This window comes from Musca autumnalis, unplaced genomic scaffold (assembly GCF_047663935.1).
Source record: "Musca autumnalis isolate F117 unplaced genomic scaffold, ASM4766393v1 scaffold_3, whole genome shotgun sequence".
In the NCBI taxonomy this organism is placed as follows: Eukaryota; Metazoa; Arthropoda; class Insecta; order Diptera; family Muscidae; genus Musca; species Musca autumnalis.
The window spans coordinates 254,439,198-254,464,061 of NW_027411866.1; the positions used below are offsets into that span (position 1 = coordinate 254,439,198).

At 38.2% G+C, this 24,864-nt stretch overlaps 2 protein-coding genes across 7 annotated transcripts in view; both read right to left on the reverse strand.

The window, feature by feature from the left end:
- Rip11 (Rab11 interacting protein) overlaps positions 1–20,239 on the reverse strand; it is a 61,404-nt gene extending 41,165 nt beyond the window's left edge. For 4 of the 6 annotated variants that reach the window (XR_012411829.1, XR_012411828.1, XM_073977961.1 and 1 more), the window contains exon 1: positions 19,591–20,239. Coding sequence is in view for 3 of the 6 variants with exons in the window: in XM_073977961.1 (XP_073834062.1) it covers positions 19,591–19,621 (31 nt within the window). In the remaining 3 variants the exon portion in view is untranslated. The remainder of the gene's footprint in view (positions 1–19,590) is intronic. The other 2 variants (XR_012411830.1, XM_073977963.1) reach the window with 2 other exon arrangements.
- Positions 20,240–22,019: 1,780 nt separating this feature from the next.
- LOC141397397 (UPF0729 protein GD16342) lies at positions 22,020–22,605 on the reverse strand. The gene has a single exon (XM_073973544.1). The coding sequence runs from the start codon at positions 22,474–22,476 to the stop codon at positions 22,204–22,206; it is 273 nt and encodes a 90-aa protein (XP_073829645.1). The 5' UTR covers positions 22,477–22,605; the 3' UTR covers positions 22,020–22,203.
- Positions 22,606–24,864: the final 2,259 nt, after the last annotated feature.

Sequence of the window (24,864 nt, forward strand, 5' to 3'; positions counted from 1 at the left end):
TGCAAAAGTTCAAAATTGTTATTTAAGTGCAGTTTAGGGTCTGTTCGAAAATCCTTTGGAAATGTATACCGATGCTATTCGTTGTGGTCCTGTTTACAGCGATGTTATGTTTTTCATGCTTCTTGGCCTACTGGTCCAAATGTTATAAGATGACCCACTGAAATGACTAGTGGGTGCCATATCTATCGAAAAGATAAGACTCCCAAAATAAGATCCCCTTTCATAATGGACTATGTCGGTCTATTCCTTCAAGTACCTCCTCCGCAACACTTTTGAACTTTAATCCTAATCCACATTTTTGTCTGAAAGTTCAAATGTTCAAAAAGGTCACAAAATTCTGAAAAGACTCTAAATACATTCGATCTGTCGGTAGATGAAAGTTTCATTATCCGCAAGATAACTCTTAAAACTTTTTCAAAATTTTCTTCCAAATTTAGTTTGACGAAATTTAATATTTCGTCTTCTATATGAATCACATTACGTTAACTGCAGATTGCTGATTCCACGTATTTTGAATCAAAGTCGTAATACAAAATCATACGGGATATTTTATATATGGCATATTTTTTTTTTTTTTTTTTTTTTTTTGTAAGAGGCTAAAGCTGAAAACAGATACAACGTTTGATTAAAGTTTTGCGTTGGGCGTCGAGAAAAAACAACAACAACAGGGCGACGACGATACCAAAGTCCAGCGTTTATCTGTTTGTCGGCATATATTTCAAATGAATTTGAATTTTTTCGGCATCATGCCCAACAGTGTAAAAACGGCCAAAACGACACAAAACTTTAATCAAACGTTGTATCTGTTTTCAGCTTAAGGGTTTGTCTCTGTCAGCACAGCTTACTAGATTCTTTTTTACTAGATTCCTAAAAATTATTTATTAGGGCAGTGCCTATGCAAAGTCAGGCTAGTGGGTCTTATCTCATATTGTCATTCCTTTCGATATTAATCGCGCCCACTAGTCATTTTAAATTGTCACCGTATATTAGAGCTTTTGGACCAGGAAACATGGATTTGCCCATGAAAAACATAATAGCGCTTTAAACAACACAAGGAGTACCATCGGTAAAAATTACAAAGGATCTTCAAGCAGACCTTAAACTGCACTTAAATAAATTTTTGTGAATAATGTACCCTATGAAGTAGACCGGCCTTATCGGCCATATCCGAGTTTGAACAAAAAATTACGAGATCCAGCGTTTGGACCAAATCGCCTGCTCCGTTTAAGATATATGGCGCGTATCATTTTATGGGAATGTTTTTGAACTTTAGTGGGGGAGGTAACATCTTCGAAATGTATCGATTCTCAGATACAGGCGAATTGTTAGTGACATTTTTGATTTGGTTGTGGCACCTCTCACGCTCGTCACTGATGAACATTATGCATAAAGACTTCAGTTCACACGCTTACAAGGTTGAAATGTCCTCGCGGGACCTATTACAACAACAAAAACCAACACGCAGAAAAATATATGTTAGAAATATGTTTGGATCCAAACAAATATTTGTTTGGGACTGATTGCAAACAAATATATGTTTGGATGCAAACATTATCTGTTAGAGTCCAAACAAATATATGTTTGCAACATTTTGTAACATATCTCAATTTTATATGTTTGGGTGCCAACATATTTTTATACCCTCCACCATAGGATGGGGGTATATTAAGTTTGTCACTACGTTTGTAACTACTCGAAATAATCATTGTAGACCCCACAAAGTATATATATTCTTGATCAGCCTGCAATTCTACATCGATATAGCCATGTCCGTCCGTCTGTCCGTCTGTCCGTCTGTCTGTCTGTCCGTCTGTCCGTCTGTGGAAATCACTCTAGCGTCCGAACGGATTGACGTAGGTTGATGAAATTTTGGGAAAATATGTTATATTTACGTAGGACTTTTGGTATTGAAAGCGGGCTATGTAGGTCCACGCTTTCGTATAGCCCCCATACAAAATGACGCGTGACGCGTCGTCGTTTTAAGGAATTTTTAAGATATTCGGCCCATTTTACCACCGAATTGGTTGTAATTTGGTACTTTGTGTCTCCAGAGGCCAAAAAATATTCCTACCAATGTTGGGTTATATAGGTCCACGTTTTGCTATAGCCCCCATATAAGGCCCCATATAAAGTACGCGTCATTTTAATATATTTTGAATGTATTAGACCCATTTGACCACAGAATTGGTTGTAATTTGGCATTTTGTGTCTTCAGAGGCCAGAAAACATTCCTACCAAAGTTGGGTTATATAGGTCCAAGTTTTGGTATAGTCCCCACATAAGACCCCATATAAAGTACGCGTCATTTTAATATATTTTGAATGTATTAGACCCATTTGACCAAAGAATCGGTTGTAACTTTGTATTTTGTGTTTCCAGAGGCTAAGAAACATTTCTACCATAACATGTTTATATAGGTCCACGTGTTGATATAGCCCCCATAATACAATATCTCCCGATTTTCGATATTTTGAACGTTTTAGCCTCATTATCACACCGATATGGCTGAAATTTGGTATTTAGTCTTCATTAGGCGTATACAACTTTCCCCCAGAAATTTGTAGGTATAGGTCCACGCCATCATATAGCCCCCATAGAACGGTACCTTCCGAATTTCGGTATTTTGAAGGTTGTGGCCACATTAATCCACCGAAATGGCTGAAATTTGTGGTGGAGGGTATAAAAAGTTCGGCCCGACCGAACTTAACGCTTTTCTTACTTGTTTATGTTAGAACATATTTTTTATGGGTGGAGAGAGTATTTTTGTCAAAGAGAGTAACAACAGAGCTCTCGCGGCTGCGGAATGTTGGTTTATAATAAAGAGCTGTGTGCATGGTGTAATAGGAGACGCAGACGTTTTGTGATGTGTATGCCTAAAACACGTGTGTTGCGTGCATTGTTGCTGTTAACCAAGGTAGCCTTCTTTTTCCTATGCCCTTCAATAAAAAACACCACCATTTATAAATGTGTATATATGTTAGAAATCGCCTGTTAGTGCTTGTTGAGAGGAAGTGAACATACATTTGAGTCTTGTACATTGACATTTACGCTCCCTTGTTCTCAGAAAGCGCCCACTGGTGCATGTCATTGTTTTTTTTTGTTTTTTTTTTTTGTGGCTTTTGGGTTCGTATTTGTTTACATCCAAACATATAATTTGTTTGCGCCCAAACATATATTTGTTTGCAGGACCCAAATATATGTTTGCTGCAAAATATGTTTGGGAAATATGTTAGAGAGGCCTTTTTTCTGTGTGTACGTACAAAGAAATTCATTCGAAGAAGTTCATGTAAATTTCCGACAAAAAACGAGAAGTACTACAGGTCGATACGCCTGAATGTGTCGCTAATTTTGAAACCACATCAAATCATCCGTTATACCATGACCAGTGTCTGTAAAATAATTCTGTTTAATGATCCTATTCGCTGTTGTTTTTATTTTCACACACATTCAAGTAAATTCACTTGCCATTGCGGCATATGAATGTTTTCTGCTTATAGACAAGAAGACATGCAAAAATACATATTATTTTGTGTAAACACTTGTTCTCAGTGGTACTCCCCAGACTGACTGTTGAGTATTATTGTAATTGCTGATAGAAAAGAAAGAAAACTCGGTGAAAAAAGGTGGATGCTAAAATAAGAAGAGAACACAATGTTTGCTGTTGGTATATATCTGACAGATGTCTATATATAGGAGGAGTAAAAAAGAAACAAGAAAACCACATAAACGCAATTATAAATATGTACTCTAGAAATGGGTACTTCTGTTGAAATGCCTTATATATCGTATGTGTAGTTGTAGCTACTATATTGGCCAACAAGATGTGGTAACTTTAAGAATATGAGGTAAAAAAGCTGAAGAGTATTTATGGATGGATGAGGTAAATGCTTTAAATAATTTTTCATTTACATGTTGTACGACAGCAACAACAAGTTTTGCTATGCAATCTATAAACAATGTCGAACGAAGTGACTCCATTGGGGCAATGAAAATACACAGCTGTGTTGCTCTGCTGCGCCATGCCATGGATGGATGTTCAGTTATTCCAACTGAATGGAAAACAGGAATTTTCCAATTAACCAACTAAACTCAAAATCATGCAAAAATGCAAATATTCAGAGCATCAGCTAGGCTTGGCAAAATTGATGTCATTGCATCAAAGAATTGTTTTTCGTTTTGAAATAAATTGAACATTTGTTGTTGTTGGTTTTTTGTTTGTTTGCATATTATTGCCCCATCAAATGCAGCCACTGAACTGTCATTGTATTGTCATCATCATCATGATTGCATCCATACTATATTGACAATAACAGCACTGGCATTTGACAAGGTCGCTTGGTCGGTCCCGATGTACGTGAATACATATGTAGACATGTTTGTACTTGTTTGTACTAAATGAGAGTAACTCTTTTGTATTCACATTTCAAAGCTCAATTTAAACCGAATAACTGGCTGGCTGGCTGTGTCAATGGCAAAATAATAAGCTTCAGATACACACAGTCTACTCTACAACAAAAACAACAACAGCAGGTTTCTTTACATTGCCAAACTAGACAACGTTTTTCTATAAGAATTTTGTTTTGTTGTCAGGGTTACGAAAAAGATTTTGGATATATAATTAGTGTTACTTCAATTTAGGGCAAAATATTTGAATCGATGGAAACACACTTACGTACCTTAATGTGGCTGTACGGAATTTAACAAATTTAAAACTGGAACAATGACAGACAACAGGGGAATGAATTCCTCCTATGGAAAAGGCTGATCCTAATATCCTGCAATCGATACATATCAGCTTTCAACACTGCCACATGTTTCAAAAACAGCATGTACCGTACCGTACTTCAAGATGTTGCATATTTAATTACGTGACCACCTACTCAATGTATACAAAACTTAATGAACATTTTCTGAAATACATCACAGGTAATGACTATGCCATTCATAACCATGTGAAACGTGACAAATTGAAAAAAATAATGTTAATTCAATATAAAATTTTGTTGATATCGCCGGGTGTTTTGAGCTTTAGTTTGACGTATTCTTTGTTTGGATAGAGTGGGGAGTATTTGTGGTGAAATCCGAAAAAAACTATAAAGTACTGTAGAGTACTTTTAAAAGATTGAAATGTAAGAAATGCCTCCGGAATATGTGAAGTGTCGAACTCATGAAATGCAACATTGCGCTGGCAATTTTAACCCGCCAATGGTGGCGTAAATTTGACATTGATTAATGGTTATAATATAATAACGATTGTTCCACAAACATCCCAGAAGGGACTATAAAGACTTCTCTCATATCAATGTGTGCACCCCGATCCATGTTAGCTTAATGATTTGGGACCTACTGTTTATTGCCGAGTTCAAAGGGGGTATCTTACGGCACTAAAAGTAGAGAAGTTTTACCTTGCTGAAATTCTCAGGAAATGTCGCCAACATTACTGAGGGGTATTGAAAATGTTTGATGTTGCCTGGCCGGGGAATCGAACCCACGTCGTTATATTATGTAATACTGGCTTAACATCAATCCTTTACCTAACATCCCTACATCCTTTACCTAACACGCTTACGGAGGCCCCACTGTCTAATAATCCCTTCAGGCATTTCCCATTCAGATGGATTAGGGCATACACTCGGGGATCTTTACTATTTGTATCAGCTCTAACAATAGAATCAGCTAAAACCCGTTTTGTTTTTCTCTTTCGGTACAGTATACTCATCCCCAGAAGCCACTATTCTGGATCTAACTTCGGCATAATTTTTCTCTCTTTCTTCCAGTGGTATTGTATGACGTAATCTCGCATAGTTATGTTTAACATTGGGAACAGTTTTTTCATTAACACGATCTTTATTTCCAGAATTCAGCCGCGTAATTACTGTGATTTTGTCTAGATCTCGATGGGGTCTGATGGACGTGATTGCTTCTCCACGCCCCTCTTCGTGTTTCCCGCCTGGCAATTCGAACAATGGGGAGTGGTAGTATTTGGTTTCCCGCACCTGTAACAAAACAACTTGCGTTCTGTGGAGGGACATTCCATGAACACGTGGCCTACATTGCGACAATTCCAGCACACAACACGACTCTGCTGGTGATTTATGTGGACAGCTGATAAGTTATCCACAATGTTCTCTGGTGAATTCGGCTCTTGTGGTTCGTACCCTTCAAGCATTACTTCATTCTCCTGTCTTCCGGAGCGCTGCGGAGGCTGGATGGGTCTGGCATCACGCCTAGGGAAGTTCTTTTCTGCATCCTTGCACTCAATGCGCAACATTTCGACCGTGGCGACGGACATTAGGTATATCACAATTTTTATATTTTCCCTCAGATTGACTTTTATTATGTGTACCATATCTTGATCCGTTATAGGGTGTACCAATCTGGACCTGAGTTGGTTCATTGTGTGAAAAACGTATCGATAGACTCGTTCGCCAACTGCTTGCGTTCAACCAAATCTCGCATATGAGGATTTGTTATTACGGTACTGACATAACAAAGCGACCTTTAATTGGATCCAAGACGTGAAGGTTCGCATTTTTTAGGTTTGCCAGAACCACTCCAGCACAGGCCCAGAGACTAAGACCCGGAAATCCCTGAGGATTTCGTCCCATGGGATTCCGTACTGGGCTTGAAGACTCTCTAATCTAAAAATAAACTCTTCCACTGTGAGTTTCTGCGAATTATCAAAATTAATGTCGAATTTGTCTACACGGATTCTAATCATCTCGCTGAAGAACGGTGGTGGATAGTAATTACCATTATTGCCTGTGGTTCCCGGCGGCACACGATCTGTATACGCTGCCCCAGTTGACGTTTCTATTGGTTGCTGTTGGGGGACATCCCTATTGCTATTGGAACTACCATTGGAACTACTTGGTGTTGAAGCAGTGTTATTACCATTCATCATATCCAATGTCTTTTTCATAACACTCATTTCATCTCTAATCATTTTCTTAATTTTTGCCTCTAGGAACTTCTCTGAGGGCTATGCTCGAGGTTGGTCAGGCGTTTGGAACATTTCGGCACCGTTCTCACCCCCAGTTGCGGCCGTTGGCAAAGTGGGTGGACCTAAAAAAATGGACGGACCTGGAATGGTTGCAGTGCAAGACATATTGCAATTATTGAAACGGACCTTGGCACTGGGGAGGCAACAATCTCACGGCAGGGGGTTCTTTCGTACCGGATTGACCCCCAAACAATAGTGTTTTGGCCAGCGGTTGGGGTCACTAACAAAGTGGATGTACCTAAAGAAGGTGGGCGGACCTGGAATGGTTGCAGTGTAAGACATATTGCAATTATTGAAATGGACCTTGGCACTGGGGAGGCAATCTCACGGTGAAGAAACACCCACAAGCTAAGACCATCGAAGAAATTGCAGCCAATATCGCAACAAAATATGATGGGCCGTTATATGTTATTGATTTTATAATTCCTTTATAACAGTTATGATGTAAGGACAGGACAAACACTCGACCAGAATAGCTCATCTCAGCGAGCTAAAATCTCACCTTGCGAACTATTTTTGTTCCTTTCATATCTTTCACAGATTCAAACATACCAACATGACAAAAAACAAAAACTAAGGCGACTCTCAAACAGGTTATTCGCTGGCCGATTACGAAGCCTTGTCAGCTTCGACCCTTCAAGCTAATCCCCGTGGAATCATCCAGTTTATGCAGGAGGAGGCCAGAGGAAATGAAGGAAGCATTACATACTCTCTGACGCCGGTGACTAATCGCAGAACCCGTTCGGACATTGTCATTTCATAGAACTATGAATCCCAAACGCCACCGAGATCCATGAAACGAGCCTGTGCTGGACCCGAAACTCTTACGCCCGTCGTGTTGGACATGCCAGGTTAAGGATTGGGGTCCGAATCAACACCTACCTGTTGCTGGGGCTGGTTAACTTCCAATCCGGTCTATATTAAGCCGAAGTCCCATCAGTACCATCATCGGCAGTCCGGGCAGCGACATGTGTTACATTGAAAGTATACTGGAAGGGACTCTTAGAACGACCAAGCCAGTTTCCAAGATAGAGGTCGAAGAGTCCAAGGAAGGAACGCGATAGTTATACCATAGAGGGTAGAGACAGATTTTAAATATGTTTGCGATGTTGAACTACCGGCGGGCGTTGAAAGGGAACTGCAGCCACACCTTAAATCGACATTAGCGATACATCGAGCCGGAGAACAATACAAACGAGTGGTCAGTGTTAACTACTCACGGCGACTGATAGCCAGCATCAAACTATGCTTTTACGTAGGTTTGTATGCTGCTACAACAACAACAACTGGTACTGGTTGACTTCCAGCCCGGTCTATATCAAATCGAATGGGCTCCCAGCTACCCCGGGAAGGAATATCTCCTTGGCTTCCCCTAGCAGCACCATTGTCGGCAGTTCGGGCAGCGACATGTACCATCACTGAAAATATCCGGCAAGGAACCTCAAGAACGACCAACCTAATTCCAGCAAGACAGTTGACGGACGATTGTACCATTTGGTGGTCATTCCACGAGATTAAAGGACCACACCTCACGAAGGAAGTAATTCCACTAATTTAAATACCTGTACCTTAAAATTAATGAAGAAATCTGCATACTCTCCTTATAGTTTGCACTTTTCTTTGGTGGGCGCACTTTTCTGTGGTGCATTGGAACCGTTATCACAACCACATGATAGCATCAACTCATCACGATCGCAGGTAATATTGATAAGAAATGTTGGTAAACAAGTTCCCGTTACTCCACTACGAAGCTTGAAAGCTGGTCTGAAACTGTAATTTTTCGAAAAAAATTTTTGTTGAAGTACCCGAAGAAATGGGAATACATATATAGTACATATTTGAAACTGACCTAGACTTGGAAGAAATATTCCGATATGTAAAATTTGGATTAATACGGTTACTCCAATTGCAAGTTGTCGTGCGTACTATTTTAGTGCAAAAATTAGATTTGTTATTTGTGGGGAAGGTAACCGACGGTATGGACCGATATGAATAAATATCGGTCCATCTCGTCGATTACAAAATATTACGAGTTACAACTTTTGAAACTACTCAGTTGATCCGTTCGAGAGTTATTGTGCGCACCAGCCAGACGGACGGACTCAAAATTGTGTAAATCCCGAATAAAATAATGTTTGGGAAATTTTGGGGCCATATCTCTTATGGGCTTCCCTTAAAATGCAGTTAAGCGAAAATTTTTAAAACTTTTGTCGTGGTGATTCCCGAAGGAGTGGGCGGATATAGACTATCTTTGGACCGACAAAAATCGGTAAAATTGAAATGCTTATAATTTCGGTAATTAACGATGTTTGTCGGTGAGTTAACGACGAATAAAAAGTCGTCGCAAAGTTCTACCGATAGCAAGAGTGGTGTCAACTTTTATTTAAGTTTTTCATTCATAATTTTGCGTTTTAATTTTACCGATTTTTTTCGTAGAGGCTCTATGCTCCTCAATGAGTTAAACAGAAAAGAAGAAGAATGCTCAGCACTTATCTTATTTGGTAGCAGCAGGGGAAATACCTTCAATTTGGAACTTGATCTAAATTTGGAAATAAAAATATTACGATGTACAGAGTTTGAAACAAAACGAACTTCCTTCGCGAGACAGGCGGAACATACTGTGTTGGGTCTAAATTGTCGAAAAAGATTTGGTTTTGGCTTATCTGGGGTCTAAAATATTTTTTGGGGAACATTTTTTATCGTATCAAAGTGTATATACGTCCTTAATCTAACATAACATCATAACACCTTAATCTAGGAACTAAATTAGTCTTGCCTAATTAAGGTGGAGGTCATTATTTGTGATATTTTTAATTAATTCAATTACGCTACAGTAACCTAAGCAGTTGTATTCAATCCCGCGCGACAGCAGTTTTTATTTACCGGCGATTGAGCCGTTGACCTCCGCATGTTTCGGTCTGCGGCTGCCAACTCATCAAGCAAGTGCTGCTATAACAACTCCTTATGTCCAGCAAATTCCCACACACCCAACCATTTTGCTACGATCGTTTCAGTAAATGTTATACAGCTCATCAGGCATGAGATGCGAGTGACCAAGATCAAGTTTAATAACTTCTATTTTTACCAAACTTTATAGAATATTTGCATAAATTACGAAATCTGTCTGATGGGAAAACTGCAATGACAATAGACAACAGTTACAGCATGTTCCTCCAAACCTATACAATTACATACTTGACGAAAACATTCCAGCACAAGGCCAATGTTTAGCCCAATTCATGCATTCCGTAATTTCTTACCGCCAGGAGTGTCGCATTGCTACATATAAATACATATATAACATACAATAATATATAACGCACACAATTCGTTTAGCCCTCATTGAATACCCATGACTCATTTTATGGGCGATTCTTTGGTGTCAAAATCGTGTAAACCAACTTCAATTCATTGATATTCAATATTCAAACTTTATTGGACAGTTGAATTAACAATCATTTGATTGCATTGATTTTAAATATTTTCACGTTTTTCATATAAAGTTCTGAGCTGTTTGTTATTTTACAAAGAAAATAAATGTATACTCATTCCTTGGTGATTGTCACCAGTTTTCAGTAGTAATGAAAAAAAAACCTCAGAAGAAAACAAAACCTGTTACAAAACTAAAGAAAAATCAAATAAAAAATACGTTGCACGTATTGAACGCAAGTTGAGGCACAGCAGCGGCATTTGAGTAACCTATCAAACCAGTAAGACAACACCTGCCATGAGTACGCATTAAGATGGACGCTCGGTCGATCACATACTTGTCTCACACTACCGCCACCACCACCACCGTCATCAACCAACATCATCATCACTATTATTCTTGATTTCATCCATTAGATTTTGTTCTTAGAGAAGACTATTGTCAATTGCCTTACGATAATTTTTTCCATTCTGTCTGTCTGTCTGTTTTCTTAGTTGCTACAAATTTTGTTTTGTGTTTTTGTTTTGCTTCTTGCTATTGATTTTCCTTTTAAAGCAGGCCACCTTTTTTGTTGTGTTTCTTCAACATCTTTGAGAAATGCTGAAAAATATTAAATCACAGGTTTCTGCTTCCGTATATGGTGGGGATGGCTTAATAGATGGATTTGTATTGTCTACCCCCGCTGTCACCATCATCATCGCCATCGATTCAAACAACCTGTAGCTGGCTACTATAACTGATACTACAGGTATTTGTGCTGCACTCCTCTTGACAATATAGGATTATTCAATAGTTTGCTTCTTTCTTTTTTTTTGCGTTTTTTGCAAATGCAATAATTGTGATGTCCACAAGACATTTCTCGAAGCGAAAAGTCGATTTTACTTATTTCTTTTTTTTTTCCTATATCTGTCTCTCATCATCATTCGTACATTGACATTTTGTGTAAGGTTTATTGTCTTTTGATAAGCTGGTAATCGAATTGCTGCTATTAAAAACCTCTTAAGTCAATTGCTTAAGCTGGTCTGGAAAGGAATGTGTAGAAACTTATTATACGTTTTTCAGGAGGAAATTCATAGACTACAAATGAAATTGCATTTTTTTTAACAAGCATTCCCTCCCTCATTTATCCTAACTCTATATAAAGAAAAATCCTTCTTTCCTGAGTTGGGTGCCAAATTGAAAAACAATTGACGTCCGCTTTATATTTGTCTAAATGTTCATTTCGCTTTAAAGTTTCTAAAGTTTATCTCAAGTTGTTGTCATTGATCTTAATGTGCTCTACTTTACTTTCCCATATTTCTTAATTTCTATTTTATGGAATACCAACTAGTACCACCCAGAAGTTCATAGTAATGTGAAATTATGTTTGTTGCTTCCACATTTTAATGACTGATACCGTTTTTTCAACACTTTTGAAATGTTCAATATGCTCATTTTTTGCTTTCAGTTCATCATCGGATTGTGTGTGTATAAATTTCGATAAACAAAAACATTTGTTCAATATCATCCACAGAAAGACACAGCCGACGATATGTTAAGAAAACAGTGAACATTTGCCGGTTTTTGTTGTTGTTATTGCAGCAAAGCAAATTTATTCGATCGTATATATTTAAGTTATCAGATTCTGGTTCCTCTGTGTCCAGATTCAAAAATTTTGCAACCAGGACTGGCTGTGTCCTTAAAGAAAAAGGAGAGATGTGGATATGTTTCGCTAAGCAGCTAAACAAATACAGCGAGTCGTGCGGTCCCATCAATTGGGGCCCAATACAAATGAAGCGGCTGTATCGTCCTGATTTTAATTTGGCTCAAACCACACGTGCTTCACTCTGTACCTTTATACTGCCTACGCAACTGCATCAGTTTGCCTACCTAATAGCCTCGTTGATCTAGAGGTTCTCGTTTGTATTTTTGGAAATTTTTCTCACCTGACGTGCCTAGGTGAGGGAAGCCTGTCCACTAGATCAAGCCTGGGATGCTCACGGAGCACAGTTATTAAGAATCGTTTTTTTTCTGGTCAAAACTTTGTATCTTTTGAACGGATATTTTTTTTTTGTTCGACAGAGAACACAATCAGCCCACAATCAGCTTTCTGATACATGAAAAATGGTCAAATTCGGTCTAGTAGATGCAAATAAATGGGTGACGTAGGGGATGGAAGATACCAAGGAACGATCCTGACCGGTTTTAACATGGCAAAGTCCAGGATTTACCTTGGTCCCTCTTTCATCTCAAGTGGACACTGACCTCCCCGTGGTGCCACCTGGGGAGCTGCCTTTAACACACGTTAAAGGTAGTGAGCTAACATGTGCCGCGCGTTCACACATAAGAACGTTAAAAACTTGGGTTTGGGCGCCTGGTTAGTAACCCTCCCCAAACGAAAAGAAAAACAAATCCCTCTAAAATTGACGACGCCCGCAAACGTTTTAAGGACCATGATCTGCGAATCTGCACCTGGAATGTTCGCACACTTTATAGAGAAGGTGCAGTTTACGCTGTGGCAGATGTACTTGAAAAGTACAAGGCCGACATTACTGTCATACAGGAAATACGATGGAACGGGAAAGGCGTCACAACAACACCTAAAGGTGACGCACTGTATTATAGCTGCCATGACATAAAGCATGAGTTTGGTCACGGATTTGTAGTTGGTCGGAGATTAAAACAACTGGTCTCCAGCTTCACACCCGTGAAAGAAAGACTTGCTACAATTCGAATAAAAGCAAAATTCTTCAACATCAGCTTTATTTGCGCTCATGCTCCCACTGAAGACAAGGACGAACAGACAAAGGTGTATTTTACGAGCGCTTAGAAAAACATATGACCGTTGTCCTGCCCATGACATTAAAATTATTCTAGGCGATTTTAATGCCAAAATTGGAAAGGAAAATATCTTTGGCCCAACAGTCGGAAAATGCAGTCTCCACAATGAAACATCTCACAATGGCATGACGCTGATAGACTTCGCAGCGGCAAAAAATATGATAGTTAGCAGCACCAGATTTAAACATCTGGACATCCATAAGGGCACCTGGCTGTCTCCAGATCAGAAAACATGAAATCAAATTGATCACGTTGTGATAGATGGAAGACATTCATCGAGCGTGTTGGATGTACGATCGTTCCGAGGCGCAAACATTGATTCGGACCACTACCTTGTTGCAGCAAAGGTACGTACTAGAGTTGTGCCAAAGGAACTATATGGAACTATCTAGTTCACTTCGCAGTTCCATTTTTCTTTGAACAAACTGCGTATACTTACTATCACACGTTATATTTCATGATGTTACTCATACGTTTTGGAACTGGTACAAGGAACTATGAACTAGATTACCCAACTCTAGTACGTACCCGTCTAAACGTTGCAAATAAAGCACGAACAGACACAACGCGGAAGTTGGACATCGATAGGCTGCAAACACAACAGATAGCCACAGCATATTCCACTCAACTAACCCAATTGCTTATCGCGAGCACTCCTTGTCCCGATAACATAACAACACAATGGCAAAATATTACCCACTCCATGCAAGCAGCCGCAAAATCCATCCTTGGATACCAGAGACCTCCACAAAGGAATTCATGGTATGACCAGGAGTGTCGTGCTGCTACCGAAGAGAAAAATGCGGCATATAGAGCTACTTTACAATCAGTAGCAATGCGTAGCGCACGAGAGAGATATCGGGAGAAAGGAGAGAAGAGAAACGTCTTTTCCGCAAGAAAAAGGGAGAAATGGAAAAGCGAGAGTGTGAAAAAATCGAGATGTACAGGAGCCAGAATGAAGTCCGAAAATTCTACCATAGAGTGAAACATCAAACTGATGGCTTTGGAACTGGCACATCCTCCTGTAGAGACCAGAGCTCTAGTAGAGATCTGGTAACAGATACAGATAGCGTGCTCAGGATATGGAAGGAACATTTCTCCAATCTGCTGGTATCCAATAGTAGCGAAGACGATGATACCACAGATCCAATCGCAGAATATGGTATAGAATGTATACCGCCCGGCCAAGATGAGGTAAAAACAACAATCAACCGGTTGAAGAATAATATAGCAGCAGGAGCCGGCTTACCAGCCGAGCTGTTTAAAACCGGAGACGACGCGCTGATAAGGTGTATGCATCAGCTAGTTAGCACCATCTGGCAGGAAGAACGCGTACCCGACGATTGGAACCTGAGCATCCTATGTCCCGTTCACAAGAAAAGATACAAGACTGTATGCTCCAACTATAGGGACATAAGTCTTCTCCCTATTGCCTATAAGATAGTGTCAGGGATGTTGTGCGAACGACTAAAGCCAATGGTCAACGAAATAATTGGACCATACCAAAGCGGCTTTAGACCTGGCAAGTCCACCATTGACCAGATATTTACCCTGCGGCAAATCCTGAAGAAGACCCAAGATATTCAGATCAACACCTACCACTTTTTTGTCGATTATAAAGCAGCATTCGACAGTCCCCTCCGATAAAAGGTATTCCATGCAATGTCTGAATTTGGTATTCCCGCAAAGCTCATTCGGCTTTGTAAGTTAAAATTGGAAAGAACCTCTCTGAACAGTTCAGTACCAAAAGAGGTTTCAGACAAGGAGGCAGCCTTTCGTGTGACCTATTCAACATTTTGCTGGAAAAGAAAATACGAGATACAAATGTCAAAAGAAATGGCACAATTTACACCAATAGCCACATGTTACTTGCTTATGCTGATGACATAGACATCATGGGATGATCAGTAAAGGAAGTAACTGATACCTTAAGGAAGGTCGAAGCAGAATCTGCGAAAGTTGGTCTGGCGGTAAACGGCGAGAAGACCAGGCTGATCGACGCGCAATGCGTCCATTGAGATCGGACCAACTGTTGAAGTTGGTTCCTATAATTTTGAGGTATTAAAGGACTTCGTATACCTCGGCACCGCCGTAAACACAACAAACGACATCAGTTGTGAAATAAAAAGAAGAATTGTATTGGCCAACAGATGCTACCTTGGCTTAAGTAAACACGTCAAAAACAAAGCCACAACTCGTCAAACAAAAATAACGCTTTACAAAACACTGGTACTACCCGTGCTGATGTATGGTTTCGAAGCCTGGGCAGATAAGGCAGTGCTTGGCGTGTTTGAGAGAAAAATTCTTCGAAAGATCTACCGACCGATCTGCGTTGACGGTGAATATCGACGTCGTATGAACCACGAGCTGTATCTGCTATACAACGACATCAGTATAGATAAACGTATCGAGATGCAGCGATTTGCGTTTGCTAGGCCATATAATAAGAATGAGCGATGAAAAGGCGTATAAATTCGAGCCACATGGCGGTGCACGCAGAATTGGCAGGCCAAAGAATAGATGGCGCAAGAAAGTGAATGAAGAGAGACAAGGCGCGGTATTCCAAAAAGCGAAGCACGAAACAGAGATAATTAGAGATCTTTTCTTAGTTCGGCCTATGGAACAAATGTTCTGTAATGGGCCAGCTAAGTAAGTAAGTGGGAACGCTTTCGTAGGAACGCTTTCGTTAACCGAGCAGAATGTGATGATATTAATTTGCTCGACCAGCACTGTATCCCACGGGTCATCGTCTAGCCCGGAATGCCAAAGCTCATTGAAGTCTCCTAGCACCGGAGGGTTATTGTGCTTCAAATACGAACTGGCGAGCATGCATATCGCAGAATACAACTATACATCGGCGGTATAAACGCATTAAGAAACTCTACCTTGGTAATCCCGCACTTTGGGTCACTAGAGTCAAACGCATGCGAGATAGGTCTGTACGGAGCAGACTGGTGTATAAGGATGTACAATGTATAATCATGTACGATCTTTCCGCAAAACGTTGTAAACATCGCAATGTTGCATGGTAAAGATGCGCATTGTTTCCTGGATCTTTTCAACCATAATGGCTCTTCGACTCATAAAGTCGACAATTTCGCGGCGTTTTTTGTTCTTTGTGAGACTGCGGAAGTGTCTTGTATCCCAACAACTAAGTTGCAGGCAAGCTGGGAGATGTCGTGTAACAAAAGCGACGACATAACTTCAACAGCAAGTCCTGGAGACGGCTAAGGTCAGAGCAGCCTCGGAAGTGCATCCATTCCCTACATCCTTTACATCTCACTGATATTGACACAGATCTGGCAAACGGAATAGATCTTTGACACTTCTATCTCGAAACGGACCAAAAGAATTCGGAAAAAATTTTGAGGTGACAACCACTGGTCGAAGATATCTCTAAGAGAATGGTTTCAGTTGGTGCCATCAGGGGTTTAAAGCTTTGGGTCATTATCTCAGGAAGTATGGATTTGCCCTCAGAAAAAATTCTCCTGTTATAATAGTGGCCACAAGGACAACCTGCTGTTTTTTTTTAATTATCCGAGGTATGTCCTTGAACTGCATTTTTGCGAATATTGTACACGGAAGGAGTGAGTAGGCCGGTATAGCCCATATTCCACATTCCAATTGCCTAATATAAATATGGACTACCCGATATTATATGCATTTTATATTTAAAAATTAAAGTACTTATAAATTCGGTAATTAACGACATTTTCGGTAAGTTAGCGACCAAAAGAATGTAGTCGTAAAGTTTTACCGATAGCAACAGTGTGGTCAACTTTTATATGAACTGTTCATTAATAATTTTGGGCATAAATTGAATACTCTACCAGCTGGCGGAAAAATCTGAAATGTCTACCACAGGTAGATCTTTACGTCCTGATTACAAAAACATAAAGTTTGTTGGGGGGAGTTCATACTTCCCGAGATATGGGCCTCTGAAGTTCCGAAAATTACCTTGTTAAAGTAAGAAAAAATATAAATTAAAACAAAATGTTGTTTCCGTGCCCTAAATTGGCTCCTGTCCATAGGAGAAAGTCTTAAATCCCCGGCCGAAGGCCGGATACTTAGAAAAAAGTTACAATTTACAAAAAAAAATCAGATTTTTTCCGCCAGCTGGTAGAGTATTCAATTTGTACCTAATTTTGTAGTTTAATGTTACCGATTTTTGTGGTAACCAAAAATTTCGTTTGAGAATCGCACTGCTGAATGAAATATTACAATGTGCTACGGTTGGTCTAACCGAGGTCCGAGGGTTAACGTGCGCACCAACCAGCCAGACAGAAGGACGGACATCTAAAACTTCGAATCATAGTAACTTCAATTCAATGTGATTTAATATTTTCACTTTGACGGGCGAAAGATGAAAGAGAAGGAAATCCTTAAGTGCCCCACTGCAGCACATAGTATCCATCACATCCTTTCTTGTGTTAGCTACGTCCCTCTTGCCAAATCCTTCAAAGATACATTTAAAGTTATTGATCTTAATTGATACATCGAAAGATTTGTATTTCAATCAGATGATCATCTGTTTCTACTCAATAAACCAGCTGGCAGCCTAATTAAGTGAACATTTGGAATTTAGCCTTATCGCCACAACATAATTTTTTGGAAAATGGATTGAAAGTTCTCATGACTTCATCAATGGCAAAACAGACGGCAATCACCGCTTTTTCTAAAAAACATTTTCAAAATATAACAAACTGTTTCTTTTTCAATACGAAATTTACATAAATTGTGGATCATAGCAATACGTCTATGTGTGTGTTTGTCTGTTTGTTTGGGGTATTATTGGAGAGGGCAGCAATGCCAAGCTACGAGCAAAAGAAACGTTATTCATTCATATGCATAAGGCAGAAACAAAAAACAGCAATAATGACATCCAATACTTCACACTGGATGGCTGGCTGGCTTTCTGTTAAGTAGCAGAGGGGGGGAAGCAGCAGTGATGGTGATGGTCGTTCGAGACTTCACCCGTCATCATCATCAGCACTGTTGACTGTTGCTGTTGTTGATGGCAGTAAAAGTTTAGCTGGCTGGCTCGTAGTAGGTATTACTCATACCTACTCTAGTCGGTGTTAAATCACTTGAATACCCTCGCGTCCGCCGTCTTTGGAAGTTAAAAATAGCAAATGGCGAGGTTAGATAGAGAGTCTTTGAAAGAATTGTGTTTTTTCTTTATGTTTTTGGGTTATGACAAAGATTCTTGCTTGTTTTCTAGCCTTGTCGTCTTCTTTTGCTGTTTATGTCTTAATGTTATTGCAAAGAAAATGGAAGACATAAGAGAAACACGCAAAGCTAAATAAAAACCCTAAGTAAACACCTTCACCTCATCTTTCTCACAGCCCATGCCACCTAATAATATTTACAACTTTTCAACGTCAAACGTGACAGCATTTGTTTTGTAAAGAAATGGCAAATGTCGACAGACATGTGGGGGGATGGAGGCGTGCTGTACATGGCTTGCCTGGGCTGTATGTCACTCACCGATAGCTTTTACATTCTCCAATTATGTGCATAATTTTCTGAGGAAAAGTAAACAAAACAAACTATTACTAACAACTACCGCCCTTCAACCAACCTCCCAACCCTCCAATAACCAGCGCTTGGCTAAATTCAGTAAACATGGCTAACTCATCGTTAGCGTTAAGCAGAGACATCAACAATAAAGTAAAACCCAGGCAAAAATAGCAAATGATATTACCAACAACTAATGGGTGCGGTGCGATTTTTCTAATAGCGGTCCGTATAGGGGAGAGGGGGTCTGTGGTTAGGTTTTTTTCAAAAGCAATATTTCCAAGTGGTGGTTTGTTTGCGGAGTAAGGAGCGGTTACGCTTGGAGAGCTCTAAAAATTAATGACAATAGCAATAATAATAAAATTATTTAACAAAATGAGTAAACCAACAACAATAATATGTAACCATACCTGCCACCCACCCAACACCGCCGAGCACTTCCACTTGCCTTGGTTTTTGCTGAAATTTGTGAACGGAAGAGTGAATAGCTGCTAACTAATGGATATTTGTTATGCCACAACTTTGTACTTTACTTAGTTCAGCTAATTTCAGAAGAATTTCGTCAATAATAAACTACCATAAGAAGAGCTGTTGAATTAACAAAATAAACAATAACACCAACACACACTCATACTCAAAAATTCCTATTAATAATTGAATAGCAAAACTCATCATCATCACCATCGTCGTCACATTTCGTTGGTCGTGATCGAAGAAAAATAAAAAAATAAATCCAATCAGAGTAAAAAACAACAACAAAAAAGAGTTAACACTCAGAGAAATACTTTGTATAAAAAATTCCTTACTGTTCTCCACTTACTTGTCACTTTTATATGTGTTGCGCTCCACATTTTTGCTGCTAACTATTGGTTTTGTTGTTGTCGTTGTTTTATTTGTGCTCCCTCCTTGCCGTCGTCGTTAAATTTTTATTTTTTACCTTGATGAACCACTAAAAGCAGTAACTTTTGTTATTGGTTTTCACCGTGTTTTTTCTGCTTCTTATTCTTCACTTCTTTTCAATTGATATTCTCAAAATATTAAAAACAAAAATTTTCTTTTCTTTTTGGCAACACAATTTATTATGTTTTTGTTAACATTTCCACTTTCAAAAATATTATATGCAAATTTTTTCCGCTCGCCTGCTCTTTCTGATTGGTATTTTATTTTACCTTTTTTTCAAAGAATAAAAGAATACAACAACTTAAACAAACAAAAAGCAAAGAAACCCGACCGTCACAGCTAACGAAGACCGCACTCGAAAAAATCAAAATGAACAATGAACAAAATAAATTGAAATATTTGATTTGTAAACAAGAGAGGAAGAGAGTTTTGTTTTGGTTTTTCCTCTCCCGATTCCTGAGTTACTTCCGATTAATCGATTAGTAGAATCGAATACGACTTTTTGTAATGGAGATAATCGAAGAGTCGACTTTTCATGGCCGATTTTTGTTCCCCTCAATGATTCTTTACAAAGACGTAGAGAAATAAAGACCCGAACAAATGCATTTTCCAAAAACATATGATAATAGTTCCACATTTTGGTTTCAGATGGATACAAAACTCACTGGAATTGATAACAGCAATGCAAATCGTTTTTGATTCCCATTTCTCGCGGCAGAAAACATTAACGTTGTGTTTTGTGGCTAAATTTTGTTTCTTCACTATTTTTTATTTTTTATTTAATAAAAAAACAAAAGTCAACGCCGTAAAATTTGAGTTTTAATGTTTTTCTTGTCAATATTCCAATGAGTAACAGTTTTCGTTTAACAGAATGTTGCTATGATGTCGTAGCAACAGAGGTTAACTCCCTCTACAGTTAATTTTTCACAATTGACTTTTCCTATCTTATAATATTGACATCTTTGTTCTTTATTATAGCCCGCCCTCTATTGACAAAACCCTAACTACCCAGCAAATAGTTTGCATACATGTGTACAGTACATGTGACGTTGGAGTACATCTTTTCCCAGCGAAAAGTTTGCATCCCTGTTCATTCTGATTGGTATTTTACCTTTTTCAAAGAATAGAAGAATCCAACAACAACTTAAACAAACAAAAAGCAAAGAAACCCGACCGTCGCAGCTAATGAAGACCGTACTCGAAAAAATCAAAATGAACAATGAACAAAATAAATTGAAATATTTGATTTGTAAACAAGAGAGGAAGAGAGTTTTATTTTGAGTTTTCCTCTCCCGATTCCTGAGTTACTTTCGATTAGTCGATAAGTAGAATCGGATCCGACTTTTTGTAATGGAGATCATGACGATTATTGTTCTCCTCAATGATTCTTTACAAAGACGTATAGCAATAAAGACCCGAACAAATGCATTTTCCAAAAACATATGCTAATAGTTACACATTTTGGTTACAGATGGCTACACAACTCACTGGAATTGATAACAGCAATGCCAATCGTTTTTGATTCCCATTTCTCGCGCAGAAAACATTAACGTCGTGTTTTGTGACTGAAATTTATTTCTTCACTATTTCTTATTTTTTATTTAATAAAAAAAAAACAAAAGTCAACGCCGTAAAATTTGAGTTTTAATGTCTTTCTTGTCAATATTCCAATGAGTAACAGCTTTCGTTTAACAGAATGTTGCTATGATATCATAGCAACAGAGGTTAACTCCATCTACAGTTAATTTTTCACAATTGACTTTTCCTATCTTATAATATGTGTGTTCGTTTACTCAAAATTTGTACAAATTGTTACTGGATGTTGTTCGTTTACTCTACAGTACAATGCAAAAGGCCTTAGCCGATTGCAAGAAGTTACTGAACTTGTACAAATTGTTGAGTAAACGAACACACCTAATATTGACATCTTTGTTCTTTGAATCACTACAAGTGTACAGTATTTCTATAAATTCACTTATTAATTTTACAAGGGAGCGCGCAGCTAGGATGAAGCTTGAGAAAATGATCTTGGCGTTATGAGGCGTAGGATTGGAAAAACATGAAATCATTTGTGGTGAATGTACCAGAAAATGTAGTTAAATCAGCCATCAAGTTTGTTTTATTTGTGCTTATTTAATTTTTTTCAATACGTTGCGGATGGTACCGGCGCACTCTTCTATACAACTTCGGGTACCTCTCATTTGGTTATTTGGACGTAACGGATTTATAGGACTTTGCTATATACATACATTTTTTACACAATGCGTAAGGTCACCAACTAAGGCACCAATAAACAAGAAACGTTGTTTGTGCTTTCTAGTAATTTGGAACAAAGGAAGAACTTCCTTCTTTGTTACATTTGTTTGTTTATTTTATTTATTTTAACAGTATCACCATTCCAAAGTCAAACATTTAAAAACATTATCTCTAAATGCATTTGTACCAACAGCAATTATTACTTCCATTTAAATTTATACCTAAAGTAGTATAGACACATTTTTTCTAAATTATATTCATTATTAATTACTTAAATTTAATCCTTTTTGTTTTCTGAACTTCCTTCCCTAGTGACTGGTTTTGTTTCTGTTGTCGCTGTTGATTTGCCATCTTCAAGTTTCTTCTTAGCTCCAGGATACGGACACACACCACCTTTACATTCAAACGGAAATTCAGGACCAGCTTTTATAACATTTCCTTGGGCGTCTTTCTTTTCCCAAGGATTCCAATAACGTAAAATAATGGGTTGGATGAATTTATGCCAGATATAAAGTAGAACGGGAATGATGAAGCATGGAACACAAACCATTTTGGAAACTTTTTTTGTGACTTTAAGATAATTTATTTTAATTAGAATTTATAAAAGTAGGAAAACCACGTAGTTTCTAGATTTTTTACAAAATTAATTTATTAATTAAATATTCTAAACAGCTGTTTGTTGGTCAATAAACCAAGTCTGTGTTTAGACACACAAATTTCTCGGGAAAGTAAATTGAGTTTTTGGGAGAGAGCGGAGAGGAAAGAGCTATTCAATACTCTTTCCTACCCCCTATTGCCTAAAAACTAGAGTTGTGTAGTTCGCGAACGAACTAGTTCAATTGAACGACTCACCTCAAAGAACGACTGAACTAGATCACTCGAAGTCGTTCTTTATAGTTCAGTAAAAGAACGAAAGAAATGTCAGCTGTTTCAACCAGCGTTTGCACTATACAATTTGTCTTCAAACTCTGATTTACTAACACATACATACATTTGTCAGCTGTCCATCATTTTTTTCACAGACAGTAGGGTTAACCAATTTTTGACATTTTTGTAAAACAAGTGAGATAATAATTGAAATGTGTTGAAAACAAAAGAACATGAACCAAAACAAAATACGTGAACGGAAAACAAAACAAATCGACGATTTTCATTCATAAATTGACAACTATTTTTGCAGTCGTCTAGACGCCTACATCATACGGGCAAGTTTTGGGTTTTTGACAATTAATACATGTCCTCAACTGTCCTGTCATGTGTAAACGCAGCGTAAGACAATTAAATTTTGCTAGTTTTTCTCAATCGAAGAGTGCAAATTTGTTCTTATGCTTAGTTTACACTTACGAAATCCATTCGATTTCAACTGTCAAATCCATAGGTTAAACGTCAAATGAAATCCAGATGAGATTTCATTTGACGTTTGAGCTATGGAATTGACAGTTGAAATCGAGTGGATTTCGTAAATGTAAACTTAGCATTAGAAAGTAATATGTCTGAAAACTGAAAATATAGTGGAATTTGGATGCATTTTAAGGTAAATGAATCTAAAAGAGCGACATGCAGGTATTGCCCCACATCCTTGAATACTGCTGGAGAGTACATTGACAATTTAAGCAGACACATGAAGACAAAGCGTCATCATATTCCTTTGGTGGTGAAAAGGCAGCAAACACACAGGACTCTGAACATAGAATCTGACGCGGTTGGAGTAGAATTGCCAAGTACAAGCTCTCAACATCCGGAGACCGCCTCCTGGTAGCAAAAGGTCATCATGCGCTACACATAGTTGATGAGCCAGAATTCCCTGTCCTGGGTATACTCTACCAACGAGAAAAACACTCTCCCAACATATTATCAACAGTTTATAGGATCTTCGGTCAACTATATGGTAATGTGCAATATTTTAGAGACTTTTATTGCAAAGTGCTTGCTGAATGACGAACTGAACTACTGAACTAAAAGAACAAACTAGTTTAATCAAAAGACCTGAACTAAAAAGATCGATCAGCTAAACGAACTAGAAAGCACAACTCTACTAAAAACTGAATTTGCTTTCCCGTGTGTCTAATAGCCCGTTTCCACGGTACGTCGTTCGTTCTCTATTCGTTGTTCGACCCATAACTACGAATAAATCACTTATTTCCACACACAAAATTCTATGAACGAACGACGATTTTTCCACGTTGTTCGATTAGAAATACTCTCTGAACGACGAATAAATATGTCCCATCCCTAACAAATGAGAGAATTTATCGAAAAAAATTAATTATGACATGTCTAAATTCAAAATTGAAAAATTTGTTGAAAACACAAAAATTTTTAGAAAAAATGAAAAAGATGAATAAAAATTAATGAACTAAACATTTTATATAGATGCAGAAGGAAGATGGTTGTGTTTCCTTCTTAATTCCACACACATTTCTTGTCCATTAGTTCAAAATCGCGTAAAAGATCAGAAACAAAAAGGAAACAAATAACTGAAAGTCTGTATACACAAACATTGTTTTTACATGTCTCTCTCTCTTTAATTATGAAAATAGAAACATATAAAAATATATTGAAAATACAAAATTATTCAGAATTTATGGAAAAAGTGAATGAAATCTGTGTAGTTAAATATTGAAGATACATTTGGAGGAAAGTCTATTGCTTTTCCTATTCATTTTATCTATATTTTATGTGTTTTCGGTTCAAATTTTCGTGAAAACAAGGAAACAAAAATGAAGGAAATTTTGTTTATGTTTCTGTTAATTACGAATGGTGTCGTGGAAACGGGTTAATTCGTGTACGTCGTTCGACAGGCGAACAACGTAATTGAAACGCTCGTGTGAACATGACATAAACACGGACCAAAAGAACAAAGTGAGTTATCGATTTATTTGATATTTTTTCTGTAAATCGAAAAATCGGATGTGAAGTACAGTACACATTAGCTCTG

Excerpts from the sequence above, each read along its gene's own strand:
- LOC141397397 (XM_073973544.1), bottom strand. The coding sequence starts at position 22,476 with ATGGTTTGTGTTCCATGCTTCATCATTCCCGTTCTACTTTATATCTGG.